We start from the raw sequence: 22073 nt of genomic DNA on the forward strand, positions 1-22073 counted from the left end.
GGGGAATAATAATGCTCCTCTAGTTGCTTGTTGAGCTATTTTGGTACCATTTCTAAGCAAATACGCTGCCGAGTCTACTGCGAAGAGATGAGTACGGACTACCACTGAAAGGCGGCATAAGCCGACGGAACCAGCACAGAAAATGGTTAAAATCCACCATTTGCAGTTGCCACCCGGTTGGCCCGAAGAACTGTGGATGTACCTGGGAGTTCAGGTTCGGAGAGCACCGAACAGCACATCAGATCCGGGGACCCATTAATAGTACTGAGCCACTTGATGTGCGGCGTGCCTTGGGTCTGAAGGGCTTCGATTCTGGGAAACCAGAAGATCTACTCCATAAATAGTTAGACCACGTTATGTCCGTTGTGCCCTATGCGAGACCATTACATTGATTTCTGTATATCCACCCGACTGCTAAGAGGTATCTCAACGTAAGAATCATAAACCATTAGTCACTACGGAATAATAGGCTTCAATAGCCCAGTGACTGAGTTAACTACGACACAATCATAGGCCAACAGATTTTTACTCTGCATACGCATGACAAGACTGCTTCCTGTTAAGTTAGGACTACTTATGATTATGGACAAGAAACGATACAGAGTACAGCGTAAGTATTCTGAAAGAGTTGGTATGGTACAATACCGCGTATGGTCGAAGAAATCTCTGCAACAAGAAAGTCTGGGTCGGGCAATAGCGGACACTTGGCAGCTCAAAAACCGAGCAGGAGACAGAACCTGATTGGTATTGTCTCACTGGTCAAAGGATCTTTTAATGGTCTCCGGAAAAACCAACCAAAATGATTATTGCTTTATTCTTGCCCTGTATTATTGTTGCAAATCCCACAGATCCTGGAGCCCTAGTGCAGTACACCAATCCGGTAATCCGCCTGGGACTTAACCAGAGGCAAATCCTTCAATCAGGATCCAGGTGGACACAAACAGGGCGCAGGATACTGTGGAGCATCGATTACTTTCCCTTGTTGATAGTAAGGTAGTCACCCTAAGACATGTTTTGTTGTCACTGCACTTGATTGGAGAGGTCAAGGCGCAGTGGCCCGACCCTTTGCTACAGCTACACGAAATCCTGCAGCTTTGCTACTTGGCGGCGAAGGGTCGGAAATTTGTCCGGCTTCAACAGGGGGGTTTTGTACGCGCGCAAAGAGTTTGATTGCTTGCGATTATGATGCAATTGAAGGAGATTGAAGGGGCCGAGGGGCATCAAACAAGGATCTTGGCCTTGTGGATACGATCAGGGTCCGATGGAGGTCCTGTAGTGCATGAGCGCATTCTGGAATAGAAGCTCAAGCTGCATTAACCCGAGTAAGGCTACTATGTAAATCAAATTAAATGTACTGAGAACAGACTGGCATTGATCTGGTTGATTTCGATTAGATCCATCCATTGTATCTCAACAAACACGGCGGATGGATACCTGACCGATAGGAGAAGTGGTTCATAGTTGACTCACCCTTGGTTCCTGATGCTGTGATAGGGCTCTGCAAGAGTAAGACATGGGTGTCTCTGCTATTTATAAATTTGGATACTGCTACACGTAAGACTTGATACTAAGGTAGATATAAAATATCAATTCCCTTTGTCCTCGGCGCATCTCTGTTTCATCTTCATTCATCAATCACTTCACTACCAGTCACTCGTTTGTCTGACTTCCACAGCCATATTTAATTTTAATACATTCGGATAGACTTTTACTTTCGATCACTCACTATCAAAATGCGTTTCGCTCTCACTCTCACTGCCTTCGTCGGCTCTGTCGCCGCTCTGTCCATCACCTCTCCCAAGAAGGACCAGGATGTCGACCTCAGCGAGAAGACCACCGTCGAATGGAGCTCTGTCAGGTACTCAACTTGTATACCGTCATCATGTGTTGCATACTGACAAGCATAGCTCTGACCCCTCCTCCTTCGACATCTACCTCGTCAAGATGAACTCCTACCCTCCCGTCAACAAGCTTGTCGCCGAGAACGTCAAGACCAGCGACGGCTCCTACACCATTGATGGTCTCTCCGCCGACAGCGGGTACGCCTATTCACTTCGCAGCAGACTCTTCATATACTGATCTGTATTAGATCCGGCTACCAGGTCAACTTTGTCTCCAAGGATCCCCAGAACAGCGGCATCCTCGCCCAGTCGCAGCAGTTCAAGGTCGAGTCCTCCGGCTCCTCGACCACCTCCGGCTCTGCTTCTAGCGCCTCTGCTACTGGATCCGCGTCCACCTCCTCTTCTAGCACCGGTACGGTCTCTAGCACTGCCTCTGCCTCTGCCTCTGCATCTGCCTCTACCAAGGCCTCTGCCTCTGCTTCCACCTTGAGCACCTCCGCCTCCGGCACTGGTTAGTCGCCTGTCCTGGCGTCTTCAAGATTTGTGCTAATATTTCTCCCTCTGCAGCTTCCAGCACCTCCTCCCCCACCGGCAGCGGCACCAGCGCCTCCGCTTCCAGCACCACCTCCCCCACCACCTCCCCCAACGGTGCCGGCTCGCTCGCCATTCCTGCCGGCTCCCTCCTGCTCGGTCTGGTCGCCCTGGCTCTGTAAACGTGAACCTTCGTCATCTCAGAAACGAATGATCCGGTTCGCGCACCCGGAAATCTACTCAGGTAGGTAGATAGATAACAACCCACCGTGTACTGGACGTGTACTCCGTACTGCTTTTATGTATATGAGGATCTGCCATTCGCATTATTAGACTGTCTGTCCTTATCACTATCTATCCTATCCACATAATTAATGCAATCCTTTGCTTTTGCTTTTGCCTTGCGTGTTTCATTATGCAACTTAGCTGATAGATCACATTGACAATCATTTTGGTGTTTGTATTATATGTATTTGTAAGCTGTACCTTACGGCACATACTGTAGGTAGGTACTCCGTACCTTAGGTACGACTTGTTTCGAGGCTTATGCAAGGCGTTACCTTTGCAGGGATGTAGGTACCTTAGCTCGTCTGTCACCAGATTCAGTCTACGTAATTATTTGAAACCTGTCCATAGAACCAATAGAATGGAATTTGTGCGGTTAGGTCGGATATTTTCATGGCAGAACACGAGAGTTGCCAGAGTATATTACGTGACGGAATAGGTATGGTATCAGGTACCAAACTCAGACACCGATCCTGACAGGCAATTCGTAAATTTGATTGGCTGATATGCAGGACTGTATCACTCTGCTGTGATTCGACGGCCTGATCGGGAAACTAGCGGAAGTCAAATCGGCTGGTGGGAGCAGGATTGGATTCTCATCACAGTGATGGGCAACACGAGGCTGCGGGTGGTGAGATTCGAATACGGGTTCTTTAAGCGAGTGAAAGGATCTATACGAGCCTCGGTGAGGATCTGGTCCAATAAATACCTTAGGTGCCTGGGCAACGACAGTGCGGCTGAAAGGTCGCATCTCTCAACTTATGTATATGTATGTACATTCGGATAAAAAAATATATAAACATGCATTTACAGAACATTACCGAGATATCGCCATCGCATGGAACTGACGTGAGAAAAAAAGGTATAAATAAATAGGGTATGCACAAGGAAAATGCTTAAATCAACACCCCAACCCAAACCCCAACCCGGAGACGATTGACACCAAAACAGAGAACAGAATCGTCAGCGGTATCCCCGCCGGCGTCATCGACAACACCCCCGCAGACCCTGACGATGCCGGCTTCCCTGTCTTCAGCTCGACATAGCTGATGTCTGTGTCGCTAAAGCCGCACAGCCCACTGCCAGGCATGAGGTTCGCGGGGAAGAAAACGCGGGGCTCGCCCTTGTCCATGGGGACGATGAGCTGACCGGCCCGGTTGACGGTATAGTTGACGCAGTTGAGGACGTCCATCGCCACTACACCGGGGTTAAAGCTTACGGGCATGTACAGGTCGTACGGCTCTTTCTGGTTGGTGCCCTGCGTCGAGAGGAGCATGATGGTCTGGCGGCCCTCGACGCCTTTGCGGAAGGCGAGCTCGCTGGAGCCCTGGTAGACCGGGTATGTCTCGATGTCGAGATAGTTGTTGTCGAGGCTGTATACGTGTTTGCGGAGGCGGTTGAGCTTGGCAACCAGCTTGTACAGCTCGGCGTCGGTGTTGTAGCCGGACAGCCAGACGGCTTCTCGGTTACTGTTGTTGGCGGTATATGCCCCGCTAAAGTGCTGCTCCTGCCCCTGGTACATGATCGGGATGCCGTCGAAGAGGATGTTGAATGTGAGTACATTCTTTGCGAGCTAAACAGGGGTTCAATTCATCAGCTGGGAGCGGGGGTTAGCCTTGGGGGGAAGGGGTCGGGTCCCTACCGCCATGTCTGAGGTCATGTTGCCAAAACGGTTCACGTCGTGGCTCTCCGTGAAGATGGTCATGGATGTGACGTCGTGACAGTTGTTCTTCATCACTTCTACAATGTTTGACAGGGAACTCGTGTTGCCCTTGGTGAAGGCTTCGATGACGGAAAAGTAGACGGGGAAGTTGGGAACACTGGTGATATAGTTGTTCTTGTAGTCGCAGATGATGTCAACTTCGCGCTGGTACACCTCCCCGGTCATGAAGGTGTCGCTGAGCGCCTTGCCGAAGTTGGCCAGGAAGCCCGTGTCGACGTGCTTGGCCGCATCGATACGCAGCCCGTCAATCGAGTAGGTTGAGATCATGTCTTGCGCCCATTTCTCCAGCGTGCTCTGGACGTCGGGATGTTCGGTGAAAAGATCGGGTAGTGCCACCACGTCATCACCAGTTTGACACCGTTGCGCTTCGGTGAAATTATCCCAGTTTTCGATATCACAGTAGGGGTGGTAGTAGCTAGAACTGTCGAAGGGCTTGAGCGTCGAGTATTCGATATGCGTGGCCGGGTCGCTGCCGTTGGTGACGTAGGCCATGTTGTTGATGACCGTGTCCATCATGAGGAACATGCCCCGCTTATGCACTTCTGCACTCAGATCCAGCAGATCCTGTTTCGTGCCGAAATGCGGGTTGAGGCTGTAGATGTCTTCGGGCCAATATCCATGGTAAGCTTCGCCGTACTTCACCCGGCCCTCCACGTTCTTCACGACCGGGGAGATCATGACCGCGTCGAACCCCATCCCCTGGATGTAATCCAGATGGTCAATCGTTCCTCGCCATGTCCCTCCGCAACGAATGTTCTCGGACGAAACGCATCGCGCTGTGGTCGACCCGTCGGTGCGGCCGAACCGATCGGTCATGGTCTGATATATGGCTCTGGGTTTCCATTGTGCTGTGTTTGCTGCGAGCGACGAGGCGACCAGGAGGGAAAGAGAGACGATGTGCAAGCATCGCCGTGATATCGAAAGCGAACTCATGGTCGGAACATTGATCTGAAGGTCGGAACTCAGTGAATGGGGTATGATGCAACAAATGAGCGATGTGCTGATCCTTGGCACAACGGTTGTCTCGTTTCGATTGGAATTCTAGAGTCCCACAACAGAGTTAAATGATCGGCGATTTGGCAAGTTCCAGATACGTTGATGCAATGTGTTGACAAGATAGGGAATAATTTTCGTCGAATATCCCCAGAACCACCGGAGCCGGCGGGAATTGGCGATGACGGCTAGAATATTGGAGAGAAAACGACGAAAGAAGGAAGTTTGTAGAAATAAACTCAAAATTAACGAGGGACGACAGGGTAAAGAACGACGGGCCTGATGGCAGGCAGGATATGGAACGAATGACTGAAGGTAGGAGAAGGAAGAGACAGAGATTAAACAGGGCCAACGAGAGAAGCAGCAAGAAAGGGCCTCGAACTCAAGATTGAAGGGAGTTAGCGAAAGAGAGGGGGAGCAAACAGAAAGGAGAAGTCAGGCGGGTAAGGATTTCCTGCTTTGCTGCAGAAACTTTAGATTAAAAGAGTGGAATTGTGGGGGAAACCATCAGAACCATCTCTCTAGTGATTCTAGTCTATCCATTTTTCTCCAGGATTTTCCTTGGTAAATGGCCGATGATGGACATGTGATCAGTTTGTTAGACTTGGGGTTGTTGATGTATTGCCTCTTCAGTCGTTCTTTTACATATAACATAGTACTCGGGTGTGTTCAAATTGATCTCTACCGAATTTACTCCCTAGACAAGACAAGACAACCAAAAGCACACTGCGGTGCCTGGTACCTGCGTTTGTGAAGACATGTCTTGGGTCTTCCGGGTGCAACCCGCACATAGCCGGACCAGACCATGAATGACCACTCGACCAGTCCTCTGATTTCTTAATATAGTCTTAAGCTATATTGCCTCGGACCACCTCCGCAGCATTGGCATGAATCTTTAAATTCATGATAGAAACAATGGACAGAAAGTATTTAACAATATAGGATGACCTGATGATTCTTGTTGATTGTCCTCGTGAGGGGTTCCTCCGTCTTGAGTCCCTTGCAGTGTTCATGAACCAGTGATGGTCCCATGGCAGATCCTATCCACATCAGGAGATCATAGTGACCTTCCAAGTCTGAATTCAAGGCAAGTTCTCAGTCGTCGGTCCGGCTCAAGTCCCGCGCCCACATTTCCTCTTCTAGCTAGCAATCCCGCGACGCCGCCTTATTCGACACATCCAAGTCATTATTCTCACACAGCCGTCAAATTATAGTCTACTACGTTGATACTACATCCCTATATAGAGCTTCTCACTGGCTGGAGGTAGTTGATGTCCACAGTGGCAAGGAAGGACTTGGTACCTGAATTGACCTGAGTGTTTAGCTGCGTCGGAGCCTTAACGTCTGACCATCTATGGCAGTCAACCAGGGAGAAGCTTTACATTTGTGTCACATAAGTCATCACATCGTCACATTTGTGGGCTGCGACGTTCGCGCACGAAAATATTGGCTGGAAAGGAGGAAAGAGGAGTATTAATAAGGAGTAATAATAACTTGGAAGGAGACCGTTGAGTACTTGGATGTGATCTCACCATCACACATTAAGGCAAGAAATACTCGGAGTATGTCTCAGATGATCAGTCATACGCACTCTTGATCAGGCATAGTTCTTATGAGCTAATTGAAATGAATGCAGTTAACTACTCCGTATGAAGGTTCATAATTTATTCATATCTAGAGTACTTGACATGATGATGCATCATTTCTATCACCTGTCATCAAAGGACTCGCACAATGACTGCCAAGTTCAGAAATTTGTCCCCAGGATAAACTTCACAAGACTAAATTACCAGGCTAAGCTCAGTCAAGACAGTTAATCCTGTTGTTCCTGATAGATACTGTATGAATACTAAGTTGGAACTCCAATACAATACAATACTAAAAATATGACACTGATGATTCGTCCACTCCGCTCCTACAGGTAATCATGGGGTAACGTACCGTCTGTAACCCTCTCAGTAGTTGTATGGTAACTTACAGCTGCCCCTTTTCCACTTCTGTTCTAAGAGATTCGGTTCCAGACCCTTAGCTCCTGATAGTCTAACCGAGTCTAAGGGAAAAATTCTGGGCAATTATTAGCAAATGTCTGAGAGATGGATTTACTAGATCCGCTTCGGACCGATGCTCGGCTTCTTCGGTTCTTAACAAAGATCTCGTATTTCTATCTGTGATATCCATGGTACGTCCGCTGTAAGTTTGTAAGATTGTACCTGTCGAGAATGATGGGAAATTAAGTACTGAAAAGATTGCTTTCAGCTGGGAATTCTTATAGAGTATTGGTGAGAATTGAGTCTGTGGCACCTATCCTCGAAGTCAAGATACGAACAGACTGAGAGCTGCTAGTGTAAAGACCAGGGTCTGGAGTTGACACTTTGACCGACTGCGACGCCACCGTCACGCCACGACGCACTAGTGAATTAGTCACTGGGGCCCCTGACAACAATTATATTGTACCCTGTAGATTGACAGTCTGGGAGATCCGGTTGTTAATCAATTTTTCTCCAGATGGTTCATGAAGCCATGCCTCTACAAATGGAGGTCTTTCCCATGGTATTCCCAGGAAAAATTTCGACTTAAAACTCATCTCTTGCAAAACTGAGGTACCCTTGGAGGCATCTTCTGAGTAGACACAGGAATATGATACGGACGTCTGGCCCGATACGTCGAAGGATGCAACCATAGCAAGATAACAGCCTTGGCAGACCTGTTCTCACCATTCTCATTGGACTGCCCGACCAGGAATACCCCTGATTGAAACCCGAGGATGCTGTTCGACCCCGTCGCTCGTCGCGATTCGTTGTTGTTGACATGATAATGAGACAAGCGGACATCCATCCTCCAAGATATGTGCGCTGTCATTGCAGATTTGTACCCTCAAGTCCAATAGGAAAGCCTATTTCCCTTCCGGGACATTACAGTAAGACATTTGTTTCAATTTTTGATCCTCTTTTATCCATGGTAGTGGACATAGTAGAGACACTATTTCCTACCGTCTCAACTCTCAACCCATCAACTTCAACGAACCGAGGAAAAAACCCACAGTTGCTGGATAGAATCAATAATGACTGGGTATCTAGAATATAGACCCTCAGCTAAAGCAAAAAACTTCTCTCATTCTTGGCGGAAAAAGTTACACAAAACGGATCGCCCGGAATAGCCATTACCGAAGATTTAGCGATCACTCATTCCCATCACAAAAGGAAATGGAGACGGAGGACAGACAGCACGGTCGACTACCCATTTAGTACCTATCTTAGCTGAAAAAAAAAAAAGTATTTATAGTATCCGTATTGTGGTCCCGATCCAGTATTGAGAAGCGATTCAACGCCTTATAAGTGGCTTGAGCTCATTGGGCACAAGGCAGAGCCCTAGTCCAAATCTCGGACCAGACTCGAGGAAATCACCGTTAGGCTCCACTTCATACCCACTCTGGCCCATGGAACACTCCATCGAAGGGTCTGTGGATGGGTTTTTTCACGCTGATTACAGAGTAAGCTTTACGAGATGGAATGGCCTCTGTATTGGCTGATATATGCCGAGCTCACCGGATTTGTTTTTCTGCTTGGGTTTATTTCTTGGCAACTCTGTTTCTTCGGAGTGAGCATTCAGCTCTCAGCCACTATCTCCTCTTGTAAGATACTGTCCACAAGTCGGAGCAGTCGGATTGGTTGTCAGCTGGGGCTCTGCCTTGTGGCTTTGATGGTCCACGACTGGTTAGCAACTTTGTAGTTAGACCGATACACGGTTCGAGCCGCTTACTTCCACGCTACAGGATCCCATCGAGTAAAAAAAGAAAGTAAAGAAGAAAAAAGGGAAAGAAGTAAAAAAAAAAAAAAAAAAAAAAAAAACGTGGGAATGGGAAAAAGAGGGACCGAACGAGGCTGAAAGCTCAAGAGATGAAGACTGCAGAGGCAAAGAGGAGGTCCATGGAAGTAGAACAGCTCTTAAGTTACAAGTAAGATACGACAAACATCATCACCATGTGCTGAAATAATAATCCCCTCTTCTGCCTGAATCCTTCTTTGCTACTCCGTACTTCTGCTTCCAATTTGATAACGGCTCCAATATCCAGTCCGCCGCAGAGACAAAGTCGTAACCTCTGGGAGGATCCGCATAATAATAATAGGAGAGAGGATCGTGTAGGAGCAGAGCAGAACGACGAGATACTACTTCTGCCTGCACTAATCCCATCACCATCTTAGCTCGTCATGATATTAATAGTCTATTGATAGCAATTTCGCTTGGTCAGTGTGCCAGTCTGTCTTGTCTTGTCGGTCTTGTCTGAGTATTATTATTATTTCCCCATTGAAACCCCGATTATTTGTTTGATCTCTTTTCTTTTTTAGAAACTTTGATCCTCCTCGTTTCCTCTCTTATTCCGATCCCCAATCCTCTTCAACTCCTCTCCTCTCCTCCTCGTCCTCATCCCCTTTCTGTCTCTCGTTGTCTGTCGTTTCTGTCGTTTCAGCTTTTTTGGAGAGGAATACTCATTCGCTTCCCCTCCAGCCTTTCGTTTCGTCGGTTGTGCAATTTTCCCTATATTTTCTCAACCCGCCGTTATCGCCTTTGTCGATCGCTCGTTATCAGTACAAACAAGCAGCTCATCGGACACCTTACGATTCGAAACGGAAAAACGAAGAGAAAAATCGCAGGAGAAATTCGGCATAATCAGGACTGAAAGTCGCTAATAGAAAAAAAAGGCACATTACACACATAACGAGATTCATATTGTGATAACCCCCCCCTCCAGTGCATGGGTCGATTCCCACATATTCTTATCCACCGCATTGCTCAGAAGCAGCGAACAGAAATCCACCACCCACGATGAAGTGGGGATGGACCGGGGCGTTGCTGGCCTGGTATGCGACAACCGCATCATGCTGGCCGTATGACGAGAGCCTGGTCGGGTACAACCTCAACGAGAATAAAGAGGCCACAAACCCGGCGGAGTACTGGGGAGAATGGCCGGACCATAAGGGCAAATACTTCCCCTCCCCGGAGAACTGGCGGTTTCCGTTCTATACCCTGTTTTTGGATCGATTCGTGAACGGAGACCCGGAGAATGATAATATCAACGGGACGCAGTTCGAGCATGATATCAGCTCCAACCAGATGCGTCATGGTGGTGATGTCGCGGGTTTGGTCGCTACTTTGGACTATTTACAGGGAATGGGGATCAAAGTAAGTTTTTCTGACCTGACTGATATCTGGCGGAAATGAGATGCTGACTCTGACAGGGCATTTATCTGGCCGGAACGGTCCTCATGAACCAGCCCTGGGGCGCAGACGGTTACTCTGCATTGGATACAACGCTTTTGGATCAGCATTTTGGTAACCTTGACACCTGGCGCAACGCGATCACGGAGATCCACAAGCGGGGGATGTATGTGATATTTGATAATACTATTGCTACGTAAGTCTTCCCAGACCCCATTCTCTGCGTGCGGACTGACGCAATACAAGCATGGGTGATCTCATTGGCTTCGAAGGCTATCTCAACACCACAACCCCCTTCTCGGTCGGGGAGCACAAGGCGCTGTGGAAAACCGATCGTCGCTACGTGGACTTTGACATCGGCAATGACTACAACTCAACGTGCGATTACCCCCGTTTCTGGTATGAAGACGGTCTCCCGCTTCCCCCGGACCAGGCCGATCAGCTGGTGGGCTGCTACAACAGCGATTTCGATCAGTACGGTGACATTGAAGCGTTCGGTGTGTTCCCCGATTGGAAGCGTCAGTTGGCCAAGTTCGCGTCCGTGCAGGATCGTCTGCGAGAATGGGTTCCGAGCGTGCGAGAGCGACTGATCCGTCACTCTTGCATAATCATCGCCTCCTTGGATATTGATGGTTTCCGGTACGATAAAGCCACCCAGGCGACGGTTGACGCTCTCGGCGAAATGTCCATGGCATACCGGGAGTGTGCCCGCGCCGTGGGCAAGAACAACTTCTTCATATCTGGAGAAATTACCGGTGGTGATTACTTCGGTTCGATCTACCTCGGACGGGGCAGGCAGCAGAACCAGTGGCTTCCTGACCCTTCCCAGGGCCCCAAGATGACGAATGAGTCCAGCGCCCAGTATTTCCTGCGTGAGGCGGGTCATGAAGCCCTCGATAGTGCTGCGTTTCACTATTCCGTTTACCGAACCTTGACCCGTTTCCTGGGGATGGACGGTAATCTCGCTGCCGGTTACGATGTCCCTCTGGATTGGGTCGACATGTGGCGACAGATGCTCCGGTCGAACGACCTTGTCAATGCGAACACGGGCAAGTTCGACCCCCGGCACATGTACGGTGCGACCAACCAGGATGTCTTCCGGTGGCCAACTGTGCAATGGGGCGTTGAACGGCAATTGTTGGGTAGTTATATCACAACATTGCTCCTACCCGGTATCCCTCTATTGCTCTGGGGTGAGGAGCAGGCCTTCTATGTGCTTGATGCCACTGCTACCAATTATATTTACGGTCGTCAGGCCATGTCGCCTGCAACCGCCTGGAGAGACCATGGCTGCTTCAGTCTGGACTCCTCACAGTACTACAAATGGCCGATCCAAGCTGGCCGGGAAGGTTGCCATGATGATACGGTCGCCTATGATCATCGGGATCCTTCCCACCCGGTGCGCAACATCCTCAAGCACATGTACCAGTTGCGTGAGCAATTTCCCGTTCTTAATGACGGTTACACCCTCAACAACTTGTCCAAGTCGACCACTCCCGTGGACTACCCGGGTTCCAACGGAACCTCCACCGAGACGGGAATGTGGTCTGTCAGTCGCGAGCTCGATCTTGAAGTGCAGGAGTTCGGTTCCGAAGACCTGAACTCGCCTGTCTGGATGGTCTACCAGAATGACAACCATACGGTCGATTACAAGTTCAATTGCAGCGACGCTGACAAGGCTTTGATCGCTCCCTACCCTGCCGACACCGTCGTCAAGAACTTGTTTTACCCCTGGGATGAGTTCACCTTGACCGCCGGCCCGTCCGAACGGACCTTTGGAAATGCGACATTGCCTGTTGGCTGTCATGGCAATCTGACCCTCAATGCGTTCGAGTTCCGGGCCTACGTGCCGAAGAAGTTACATCGGAAGCCTCGCCCGATGATCACCAAATTCAGCCCTGGCCACGACGTTCCCATTGCTTCCACTGTTGCGCCTGATGCTTCTGAGAATGTGCCCATTGAGCTGCATTTCTCCGAGGAGATGGATTGCGATGGGGTCACCAAGTCTATTTCCCTGACCTCCTCCACCGAGTCACTCCAAATCCCGTCCATCGACGCTGGCTCTGTACATTGCGAACCCATTACCAACTTCAACACCTCGTGGACTGCTCAGATTCCTAGCATGTGGAAGTGGCAGGCTACTTTGACCAATGTCTACAACGGTATCCACCAAATCACTGTGAAAGAACCTAAGACTAGCAGTGGCAACGCCTCCACCAACGCCACCGATCACTTCCTTTTCCGCATTGGCCAGATCGATAATCCGATGGTCTTCACCAAAGCCAACTACTCGACTAGTTTGCTTCATGAGTATGACAACGGGACTCTGTTCATCCAGCACCACGCTGCAGGCGCGGATAAATACCGCTACTCGACCAACTGGGGAACGACCTGGTCGAGCTGGACCAAGTACCATGGCGGTAACGACACCATTGAGGAGCTGCCGTGGCACGGCACCAAAGAACAGCAGTGGGAAGGCAAACACGTCCGCGTGGAATATTGGAGCGGCTTGACCGGTAGCAGCGACTACTACCAAGAAGGCGATGTGGGCTGGCCCCACAAAGTGCCCCGTCGATTCCCTCATATCCATTTCAACGGTCCTTACAACCAGTTTGGTTACGATGGCGGTCTCCCCAACAAGCTCAAGCTAGACACCACCAGTGGGCGATGGAAGTACCACTTCACCTCCGAGTGGCCCGCACAAGCACAGATCAACGTCTGGGGCATGAACCCCGATGGCCGGCCGGACCAGAGTTGGGTTCTGGGCGACATCGACGGTGACCACGTCTTGGACCGGATGCCCCCGTCGTCTCTGTCGGCGACCATGATCAATATCACTGACCTTCCGCCGTCACCTCACCTCGCGTGGATTATCTCGATCAACGACGGGACCATGCGGTATACACTAGAACCTACCGGAGATCAAACCACGCAGATGGCCATGTACATCCTCTTCTGGATTGTGCCCTTGCTCACAGGCACGGTGTGCGTCTACGTCTTCATGAAATCCTTCTACCAGGTCAAGTTCAACCAGGTCGGTGTCAGCGAAAAGCGTACGCTCATTCCCCTGGCCCTTCGGCGGAAGCTGAGGCGTGCTCGCAATGGCGAGGGTGAGGCGATGAACCCCCTGATGCGTCTGGCCAACAAGTCCGGTTTCCTCCAGAGCGCGACGGATCTCACGGCCGCCCCTGCGGCTTCCAAACGCCGCATGGTGCTCATTGCCACCATGGAATATGATATTGAGGACTGGGCTATCAAGATCAAGATCGGTGGTCTCGGTGTCATGGCTCAACTGATGGGCAAGACTCTCGGCCATCAGGATCTCATTTGGGTCGTTCCGTGCGTCGGCGGAGTGGACTACCCTGTTGACCGGCCAGCGGAACCCATGATTGTCACCATTCTGGGCAAGCCGTATGAGGTCCAGGTGCAGTACCACACCTTGCAGAATATCACCTACGTCTTGCTGGATGCGCCGGTTTTCCGTCAACAGTCCAAGTCAGAACCCTACCCACCGCGTATGGATGACCTCGACAGTGCCATTTACTATTCCGCGTGGAATCAGTGCATTGCGCAGACTATCAAGCGGTTCCCCATTGACCTTTACCATATCAACGATTACCACGGATCCCTGGCACCCCTCTACCTCCTGCCGCAAACAATCCCCGCCTGTCTGTCTCTCCACAACGCCGAGTTCCAGGGTCTCTGGCCCATGCGGACAGAGAAGGAAAAGGAAGAGGTTTGCTCCGTCTTCAACCTGGATAAGGAAATCACCCGCCGCTACGTTCAGTTCGGTGAGGTTTTCAATCTGCTGCATGCCGGTGCCAGTTATTTGCGTGTCCACCAACAAGGATTTGGTGCTGTCGGTGTGTCCAAGAAATACGGTAAACGGTCGTACGCTCGGTATCCCATCTTCTGGGGTCTCAAGAAGGTCGGCAATCTGCCCAACCCCGATCCATCGGATGTTGGCGAGTGGAACAAGGAAAAAGCCCTCGCCAAGGGTGAGGACCCGCCTGTCGATCAGGAATTCGAAGCTGGTCGCGCGGAGCTCAAACGCCAGGCTCAAGAATGGGCTGGCCTGGAGCAGAACCCGGACGCTGATCTCCTCGTGTTCGTTGGTCGGTGGTCCATGCAAAAGGGTGTGGATCTGATTGCGGATGTCATGCCTGCTGTTCTTGAGGCGCGTCCTAATGTCCAGCTGATCTGTGTCGGCCCTGTCATCGATCTGTACGGCAAGTTCGCTGCCCTGAAGCTGGACCGTATGATGAAGGTCTATCCTGGCCGTGTCTTCTCTCGTCCTCAGTTCACTGCTCTGCCCCCCTACATCTTCTCTGGTGCTGAATTCGCGCTCATTCCCTCTCGTGACGAGCCGTTCGGTCTGGTGGCCGTAGAATTCGGTCGTAAGGGTGCTCTCGGTATCGGTGCTCGCGTCGGTGGTCTCGGTCAGATGCCTGGTTGGTGGTATAACGTCGAGTCAATGACCACTGCCCATCTGCTCCATCAGTTCAAGCTGGCGATTGACGGTGCTTTGAACTCGAAGCCCGAGGTCCGTGCTAAGATGCGTGCTCGTTCAGCCAAGCAGCGGTTCCCCGTCGCTCAATGGATCGAGGATCTCGAGATCTTGCAGTCTACATCCATCCGAATCCACAACAAGGAATCCTCCAAGTCCAACAATCGTCCCGTGACCCCTACCGGCCCCATGACACCCCGCGGACTGGGTGCTATGAGCCCAACTTTCCCCGCTAGCGGAACCCAGACCCCTGTTGGCGCGCACTCTCGCGAAGCCAGCTACGTGAACCTGAGGCAATTGTCTGAAATTGGCCCGCAGCAGCGCGACACCATCATTTCCTACAGCAACAACAACGCTGGCCGGGAGATGACGGAGAAGCCTGCTCCGGGATTGAGCCGTAAACTGTCGCTTGGTGTCCGTTCCGGCCCTGGTCATATTAACCGTCCTGGTCGGCGTGGACAGGGACAGCAGGACCTGGCTCTGCCCGATCGCAGAGATGGCGGTGATGTTTCCGATATCGAGGAGGAGAGTGACGATGACTTCATTGATCACTACTATGGCGACGAGGAATATACCCTCACGCCCGAGCAGGCCGAGGAAGGTCGACGACTCCAGAACAACCCCCAGTCCCAAAGTGGACGTGCCACCCCGAGAGAACTTACCCGCTCCGCCCAGTTCCCCTCGAGCCCGTCCGTTCATTCTGATATGGGTCTTGCTCCCCCCACCCGGCCATTCCTGGAACCTGGCAATCGTCTGAGCAGTGCCTCGGTGCTGTCCGTCGATTCCGTCGTTGGTGACAAGAAGGACTTCAAGCTGCAAAAGGTGGATCCTTTCTTCACGGATAGCCATGGTGACTACGCTCGCTTGTTCGAAAAGAGTCTGGAGAGCCTGAACGCGGCCAACTCGGAGTCACAGCTCTGCATTGAAGAGTTCCTCGTCAAGAGTGAAAAAGAATGGTTCGACAAGTTCCGCGATGCCAAGCTGGGTCGTCTGAATTCGCCCGCTCCATCTGTCTTCCGTGGTAAGCGTGGTCCTTCGCCTGTGGATTCCTACTACGGGGATGACGCCTCGTCGCGTATGAGCCCGGATGATGAGCAGTCCCAGGAAGATGACGAATTTCTCCTAGGCAAGGACTATGTCCCTCCGACCGGTCTGCGCAAGTGGATGCAGCTGCGCATCGGAGACTGGCCAGTATATTCCCTCTTGCTGGGCTTGGGCCAGATCATCGCTGCCAATTCATACCAGATCACCTTGCTGACCGGCGAGGTTGGTCAAACCGCGGAGAAGCTGTACGGAATCGCGACCACGTACCTGATTACCTCGATCCTGTGGTGGTTTGTCTTCCGTTACTTCAAGTCAATTGTCTGTCTTTCCGTCCCCTGGTTCTTCTACGGTCTGGCGTTCCTTCTCATTGGTCTCGCCCATTTCGAGCACAACGAGTTCACCCGAGGATGGATCCAGAACGTCGCCAGTGGCTTCTACGCGACCGCTTCCTCCAGCGGGTCGATTTTCTTCGCCCTCAACTTTGGTGACGAAAGCGGTGCGCCGGTTAAAGAATGGGTCTTCCGTGCCTGTGTCATCCAGGGCACGCAGCAGGCCTATGTCATTGCGCTGTGGTACTGGGGTTCGACACTCACCAAGGCCTCGAGCCAGGGCCTCCTGACCAGCGAGACCAACATCGCCAATACCTGGAAGATGACCGCCATCTGTGTTCCGATTACCGTACTCCTGTGGGGTGTCGGTCTTCTCATGTTCTTTGGCCTTCCCACCTACTACCGCCAGAGCCCTGGTAAGGTTCCGTCCTTCTATCGCTCGGTGTTCCGCCGCAAGATCGTCATCTGGAACTTTGCCGTCGTCATCATCCAAAATTTCTTCCTCAGTGCTCCTTACGGCCGCAACTGGAATTGTAAGTCAACTTCAATCTGTCAAGTGAATCGAGATACTGACCCCTGTTACAGTCCTCTGGAGTTCGGTCCACGCAACAACCTGGCAAATCGTCATTCTCTGCGTTGTCTTCTTCGGTTTCGTCTGGGCCGGCTTCCTCTTCATCCTCAGCCACCTCTCCAAAAAACACAGCTGGATCCTCCCCGTGTTCGCCTGCGGTCTCGGCGCCCCCCGCTGGGCCCAGATCTGGTGGGGTGTCTCCGGAATCGGGTACTACATGCCCTGGGTCGCAGGCGGGCTCACGGGCGGCGCCCTGGCATCCCGCAGCGTCTGGCTGTGGCTGGGCGTTCTCGACGCAATCCAGGGCCTGGGCTTCGGTATGATCCTGCTGCAGACCCTGACCCGCATGCACATGTGCTTCACCCTCATCGTGTGCCAAGTGCTGGGATCCATCGCCACGATCTGCGCCCGAGCCTTTGCGCCCAACAACGTCGGCCCGGGCCCTATCTCTCCCGATCCCACCTTTGGTGCGAGTGCCGTGGCGAACGCGTGGTTCTGGATCGCCTTGATCTTCCAGCTGCTCATCTGGTAAGTTCTTTTGCCCTCTATCTATCTACATCGAACATAGCTAATACATTGCAGTGCTGGGTTCCTTCTCTTCTTCCGCAGAGAACAGCTCTCCAAGCCCTAAGGCACAGGCACTACCATCGCTCCTTAACGATTTGATTTCCTTGTTATTGGCATATTTTGCATATACATACTTCCTGTATAGATACGACATTTTGCATATATAGATGTGTCATGACTACCTCGCTGGGTCTTTCCGCTGTGGCTTGATGTCCGGAGTTCAACGAGGGTATGACCATGTGTTTATAGAAAGTTACATAATACTTAATTGCGTTTTTCCAGATGCAGTAGTATGCCGTAGGCCCTCTATGGTTTGCTTTGTCCTAGCCTCATTACCTCCTTGTACTCTCTAAGTCAATGTAAATGACTTGTTGATTCTGTTCTCCCCCAGTGTTTTCCATGTTTACCATTCTTGCAGATCGTAAGACATGGCAGTAAACCAAGGCCTGGCCGAGTCTTGGTTCAAACAACTACTAATCAACAAATAGTATGCTAGATAGGTAATACTATCGTTCATAGATGGCTCTTGTTCGGTACGTCGCATGTGTTGCTCGGCTGGTCGTCAGTAGGATTTAAAAGAAGATCGAGCGTAGGCCATCTCGACTGATTGACAGCTGGGGACTCCCGGAAAGTCCCTGTTTGACCATGTTCGTGACCGGCATGATCAAAGGCAACGTGTCTAAGTACGGCCCCTCAGTCTATGAACGTAGAAGAAGCGAACTCGCCGTACCGGACTGCAGTAGTAGACTCGCTTGGCATCTGAGGGAGTGGACGTAAATTGTTCTCGGTATTAGGTTTTTCATGCTCCTGAGTATAATACGGGGTGCGTGGAGGAGAGGCAGAATATGAATTAATCATGGACTGTAGTGATGGTGTTCAGAATAGTTAGTTTGATTTATGGCTAACCTGAGGTAAGTACCTTTGCTTCGCACGGCATGCTTGAGCTGTTGCTTTGTGACCCGTCGACGCGATGTGGGAAGGTTTGGGCTTGTTCCTGCATTTGCGAAGAGAGCGTAGCGAAGTGAAGCTGTAATAAAAGTGATTCAGAATCCTCAACCCAAGGTGGAAATGAAATTTATCAAGGACTTTGGGACCAGGATGGGTATATTTATACTTGCCTAGCCCAAAACTCCATTGTTGCTCAGCCTTATCCCCCGATTTTTCTTTTTATGTTTACTTTTTTTCCGTTTTCTGAACCTTTTCCCCATTGTGACAAGGATTCTGCTCCCTTGACGCTGGTAAACCTGCCCCTATACTCTTGGTTGCAGACAATCCATGTTGGCGGAGAGGGCATTATTTCCGAAAGTTTGCGTTTCTCCCACGGGTTCTCTGATATCCTTGCTCAATTGTTGATCTCCAGGCAGCATACATAGCACGTTACGCACGATGGGCAAGTAGAAAGCAACTATTCGGACTCTCAATGATCTTTTACACTTTGATTCTTTTTGACATCCAGTCGGCCGCAATGAGCCTTCGCCTTACCCAACGTCTACCGATATTAGCGCGGTACTCTGTAGGATCTGGTGTGCTCGCACGGATTGGTGAGCTGGTGAACTGCCTCAAGTATTGACATTCTCTCAGTTGTCGGCCAGGGGTAGCATTGTAGTTGCTTCTCCCGACCCTTCTGCCACCCTTCTAAGCTAGCAAAGCTGCGATCTCCACCATATTCATTTTGGAAATCCCTACGAGCAGTGCAGTTGAAAAAAAGGCGACGTAGTACTTAATACTGCACCACGGCAGAGGCGGACACACCGAAGAGCACCAGAGAAGAATGGTCAAACTCCACGGAAGAACAACGACTATACAGATTGGGGACATAGGGTCCGAGACGTACGTGGTGGCCGTCAGAATCCCACAAGGCTCGCCACTCTCGCTCATACTATCTCACTTCTACGACGCAGACCCTGGAGGCCGTTGCTGACAGGGACATACAGACACAGATTAGCTGAACCTAAACACAGCTCGCAGAGGCCAAGAATGATTTATCGACAAAGCTCAAATTAGCACAATTCCTACCGCATACGAAGCGAGATACTATGTCTGAACCCCTAGAAACTAGACATACCCAAGTCTTCTGATGCGACTCTCAAGGTCCATAATTTCTTTCTCATACCAAAACATCAAAGCCCCGTCAATCTGTCTCAATGCACGTGCCTCTTTAAACTGCCGAAGAACGTGATTGTATCCGTTGAATTTTCTCATGTGGGGGTCACCATCCGGTTGCATCTGGATTATCGGGTCGTCTTCACTCAATCTCTGGAATTTAACCAACTCACAGAGCTGGCCAACCCTTGAGATACCGCTGGGCTCAACGGCAAGGTCGACTTGAATCGACTCTTGAGAGATTAATCGGTCTTCGAGAGGGACTACTTCTCTGACAACATCTCCAAGGTCTAGCTTTTGAATAATCTCCCAAGGGTGGCTTTGGTATCTCGGACAGCGAATTCGTATGGTCTGCAGAGTAAGCATATATATGAGAAACAGGGAGGCTACCCACCTCTAGGCGATTCGGATGAATGACCGACAGTTCATTCTCAATTCCAGCTAGCCTTTCAGCAACCCAGACTTTGGCCATAGGGCCAAGGCGTTCTTCACGAAGATAACGAGAATACCTCCCCAATAAATCCGCATAGGCGGCAATCCGCTTGTCTTCCATTGTTTTGCCGGGTTGGGAGAGAACCACAGGATCATCATCGCTCATGGGGAAAAAGCCGGGAGGTCCGTACTGGCGGACAACCCTGCGGACACCTTCCTCATGGACAGCTAGTTCTACGAGGATGGCGCCTTCTGGATGGACTGTCTTATCATCGGCGACCCGTCGGTAGTTGGGATCTTGAAGAGGCACTGCTGCTCTGACCACATCGTGAAGGCCTTTCGATCGAACACTGGCCATGGGATGCTTTTGGTGACTGGAACACCATACACGTATGGTCTGTATCGTTAGTGTTTATTTGAATAGAGGTTAACACAACCTTACCTCGTAACCATGGATTGCTTTAATACGGCCTTCAAGCTCCGTCATGCACTTACTGAACCAGTTGCTGATAAGCTCATTCTCAGGTCCCGGTATTTGACCACGGGACTGTCGGATTCTCCGTGCTCTATCATATCGTGAAATGATTTTTCTGAAAGCTAGAGCTCTCTTCAGGTCGGTATCGTCACCTGGATCTAAGTAGACCAAAGGATCGTCGCCGCTAAAGGGAGCAAAGTTTTTCACTGGCAAATATTTGGAGCGAACAGTCGCAGCGTGTTCCGGCAGAACGGCCAAGTCGACTAACATAGCCCCAGCTGGGCGACGATTTGAATACACTGGAGCATACACGTTGCTAGGATCTTCCAGGTGAACCTCTGCTAGGATCACGTCTCCTATGCCCTTGATTTCGGCATCTCGCATCAGGGGTCGCCGGCAAATGGGATACCATATTCGCACGGTCTTTAATATTAGTACTCTGCGCATGGGCAGGAGAAGTGACATACCTGGACGCTATTTTGAAGGGTATCCAGTTCTTTGACTATCCACTGGAGCCGTCGTTCAAGCCAGGTGCGGCCTTGGTCGTCGAAGTCGTTTTCCGCTAGACGACCATGGTAGGCGTCAAGTAGCTGCTTGCAAGCCTCGACTCTTTTGAGAGTTAAGTCTCTTGGTTTCTGAGCGACCACCATTGGGTCTTCGCTGCCTAGCGGCAGAGACCTCACAGCTTCGTATCGACGGCGAACCCTTTCGACACCATCCTTGTCCACAGCAATGTCTGCTAGCTTTTTGTATTTTATGTATCCACCTTGGCACGGGAGAGGCACGATGAGTTTGACGACATCGTCTAAGGCGTGGTGCCAAACGGCAGCCTCTGGGGATAACTTGGTATCAGTGAACCAAACTCGGACAAACTGTACCATTAGCAATTTCCAGAAAAGAATTGGTTGTATACATACTTCCAGGTCATCCATAATGCTATTCTCTCGCTTAGCATCACCCAAGTCTGCCCCAAACCAACCGGACTCGCGGCGTGAAGTCCGTGTCGTAGGAAAGCACTGCAGCACGTTTGAAAACAGCTCAGCTGGCCACTTCAGAAAAGGGACGGAACTCGACCAGCTGGAGAAGACCATAGCAGTCACGTCTTTGGCGAGTCTCACGGTAGAGAAGTGTCCGGATCTAAGGGCGCAACATGGCCTCCTTATATGTCAATTATATCACATGCTTCGGATTTTTGGTTGGCTTCATTTCAGCAGGTTTATCTCAAGATCCGCGCTTGCCTTCGTGCATGGGGTCAACGTCACATTGTCTCATGGAGCACCAGGCCTGCACTGCCAGTAGCGTCATCAAGCATTGTCGGGAAGAAGCCACACTAATTATTCCTATCAAGGTAACAATTGCGTTCGCGGAGGGCCGTCATGCGACGGCCCTCGTCCGCTCAATGGAATGGTCCTATCTTCATTGATTAAGAAGACACTGCTTGCTGGATGGATACTT

The 22073-nt window shown here is 50.7% G+C and overlaps 4 protein-coding genes across 4 annotated transcripts, besides 4 other annotated features; 2 read left to right on the forward strand and 2 right to left on the reverse strand.

Moving 5' to 3' along the window:
* Nucleotides 1-1733: 1733 nt before the first annotated feature.
* On the forward strand, nt 1734-2554 carry NFIA_001700 (GPI anchored serine-threonine rich family protein; the record flags this gene model as incomplete). Its single annotated transcript, XM_001258717.1, has 4 exons — nt 1734-1858; nt 1908-2039; nt 2090-2352; nt 2409-2554. The coding sequence occupies 4 exons, from the start codon at nt 1734-1736 to the stop codon at nt 2552-2554; spliced, it is 666 nt and encodes a 221-aa protein (XP_001258718.1).
* Nucleotides 2269-2319: a microsatellite.
* Nucleotides 2412-2486: a microsatellite.
* Nucleotides 2461-2485: a microsatellite.
* A 1004-nt stretch (nt 2555-3558) lies between the features above and the next one.
* Nucleotides 3559-5313, reverse strand: NFIA_001710 (alpha-amylase; the record flags this gene model as incomplete). The annotated part of the gene is made up of 2 exons (XM_001258718.1): nt 3559-4230; nt 4300-5313. 2 exons carry the CDS (start codon nt 5311-5313, stop codon nt 3559-3561), a joined length of 1686 nt encoding a protein of 561 aa, XP_001258719.1.
* A 3882-nt stretch (nt 5314-9195) lies between these two features.
* Nucleotides 9196-9220: a microsatellite.
* A 977-nt stretch (nt 9221-10197) lies between these two features.
* On the forward strand, nt 10198-17672 carry ags1 (alpha-1,3-glucan synthase Ags1; the record flags this gene model as incomplete). Its single annotated transcript, XM_001258719.1, has 5 exons — nt 10198-10554; nt 10611-10786; nt 10837-17003; nt 17056-17569; nt 17624-17672. The coding sequence occupies 5 exons, from the start codon at nt 10198-10200 to the stop codon at nt 17670-17672; spliced, it is 7263 nt and encodes a 2420-aa protein (XP_001258720.1).
* Nucleotides 17673-19663: 1991 nt separating this feature from the next.
* On the reverse strand, nt 19664-21709 carry NFIA_001730 (uncharacterized protein; the record flags this gene model as incomplete). The annotated part of the gene is made up of 5 exons (XM_001258720.1): nt 19664-20062; nt 20106-20540; nt 20586-21041; nt 21086-21490; nt 21536-21709. 5 exons carry the CDS (start codon nt 21707-21709, stop codon nt 19664-19666), a joined length of 1869 nt encoding a protein of 622 aa, XP_001258721.1.
* Between the last annotated feature and the right edge of the window lie 364 nt (nt 21710-22073).

Source organism: Aspergillus fischeri, genomic scaffold (genome assembly GCF_000149645.3).
Source record: "Aspergillus fischeri NRRL 181 1099437636265 genomic scaffold, whole genome shotgun sequence".
NCBI lineage: Eukaryota > Fungi > Ascomycota > Eurotiomycetes > Eurotiales > Aspergillaceae > Aspergillus > Aspergillus fischeri.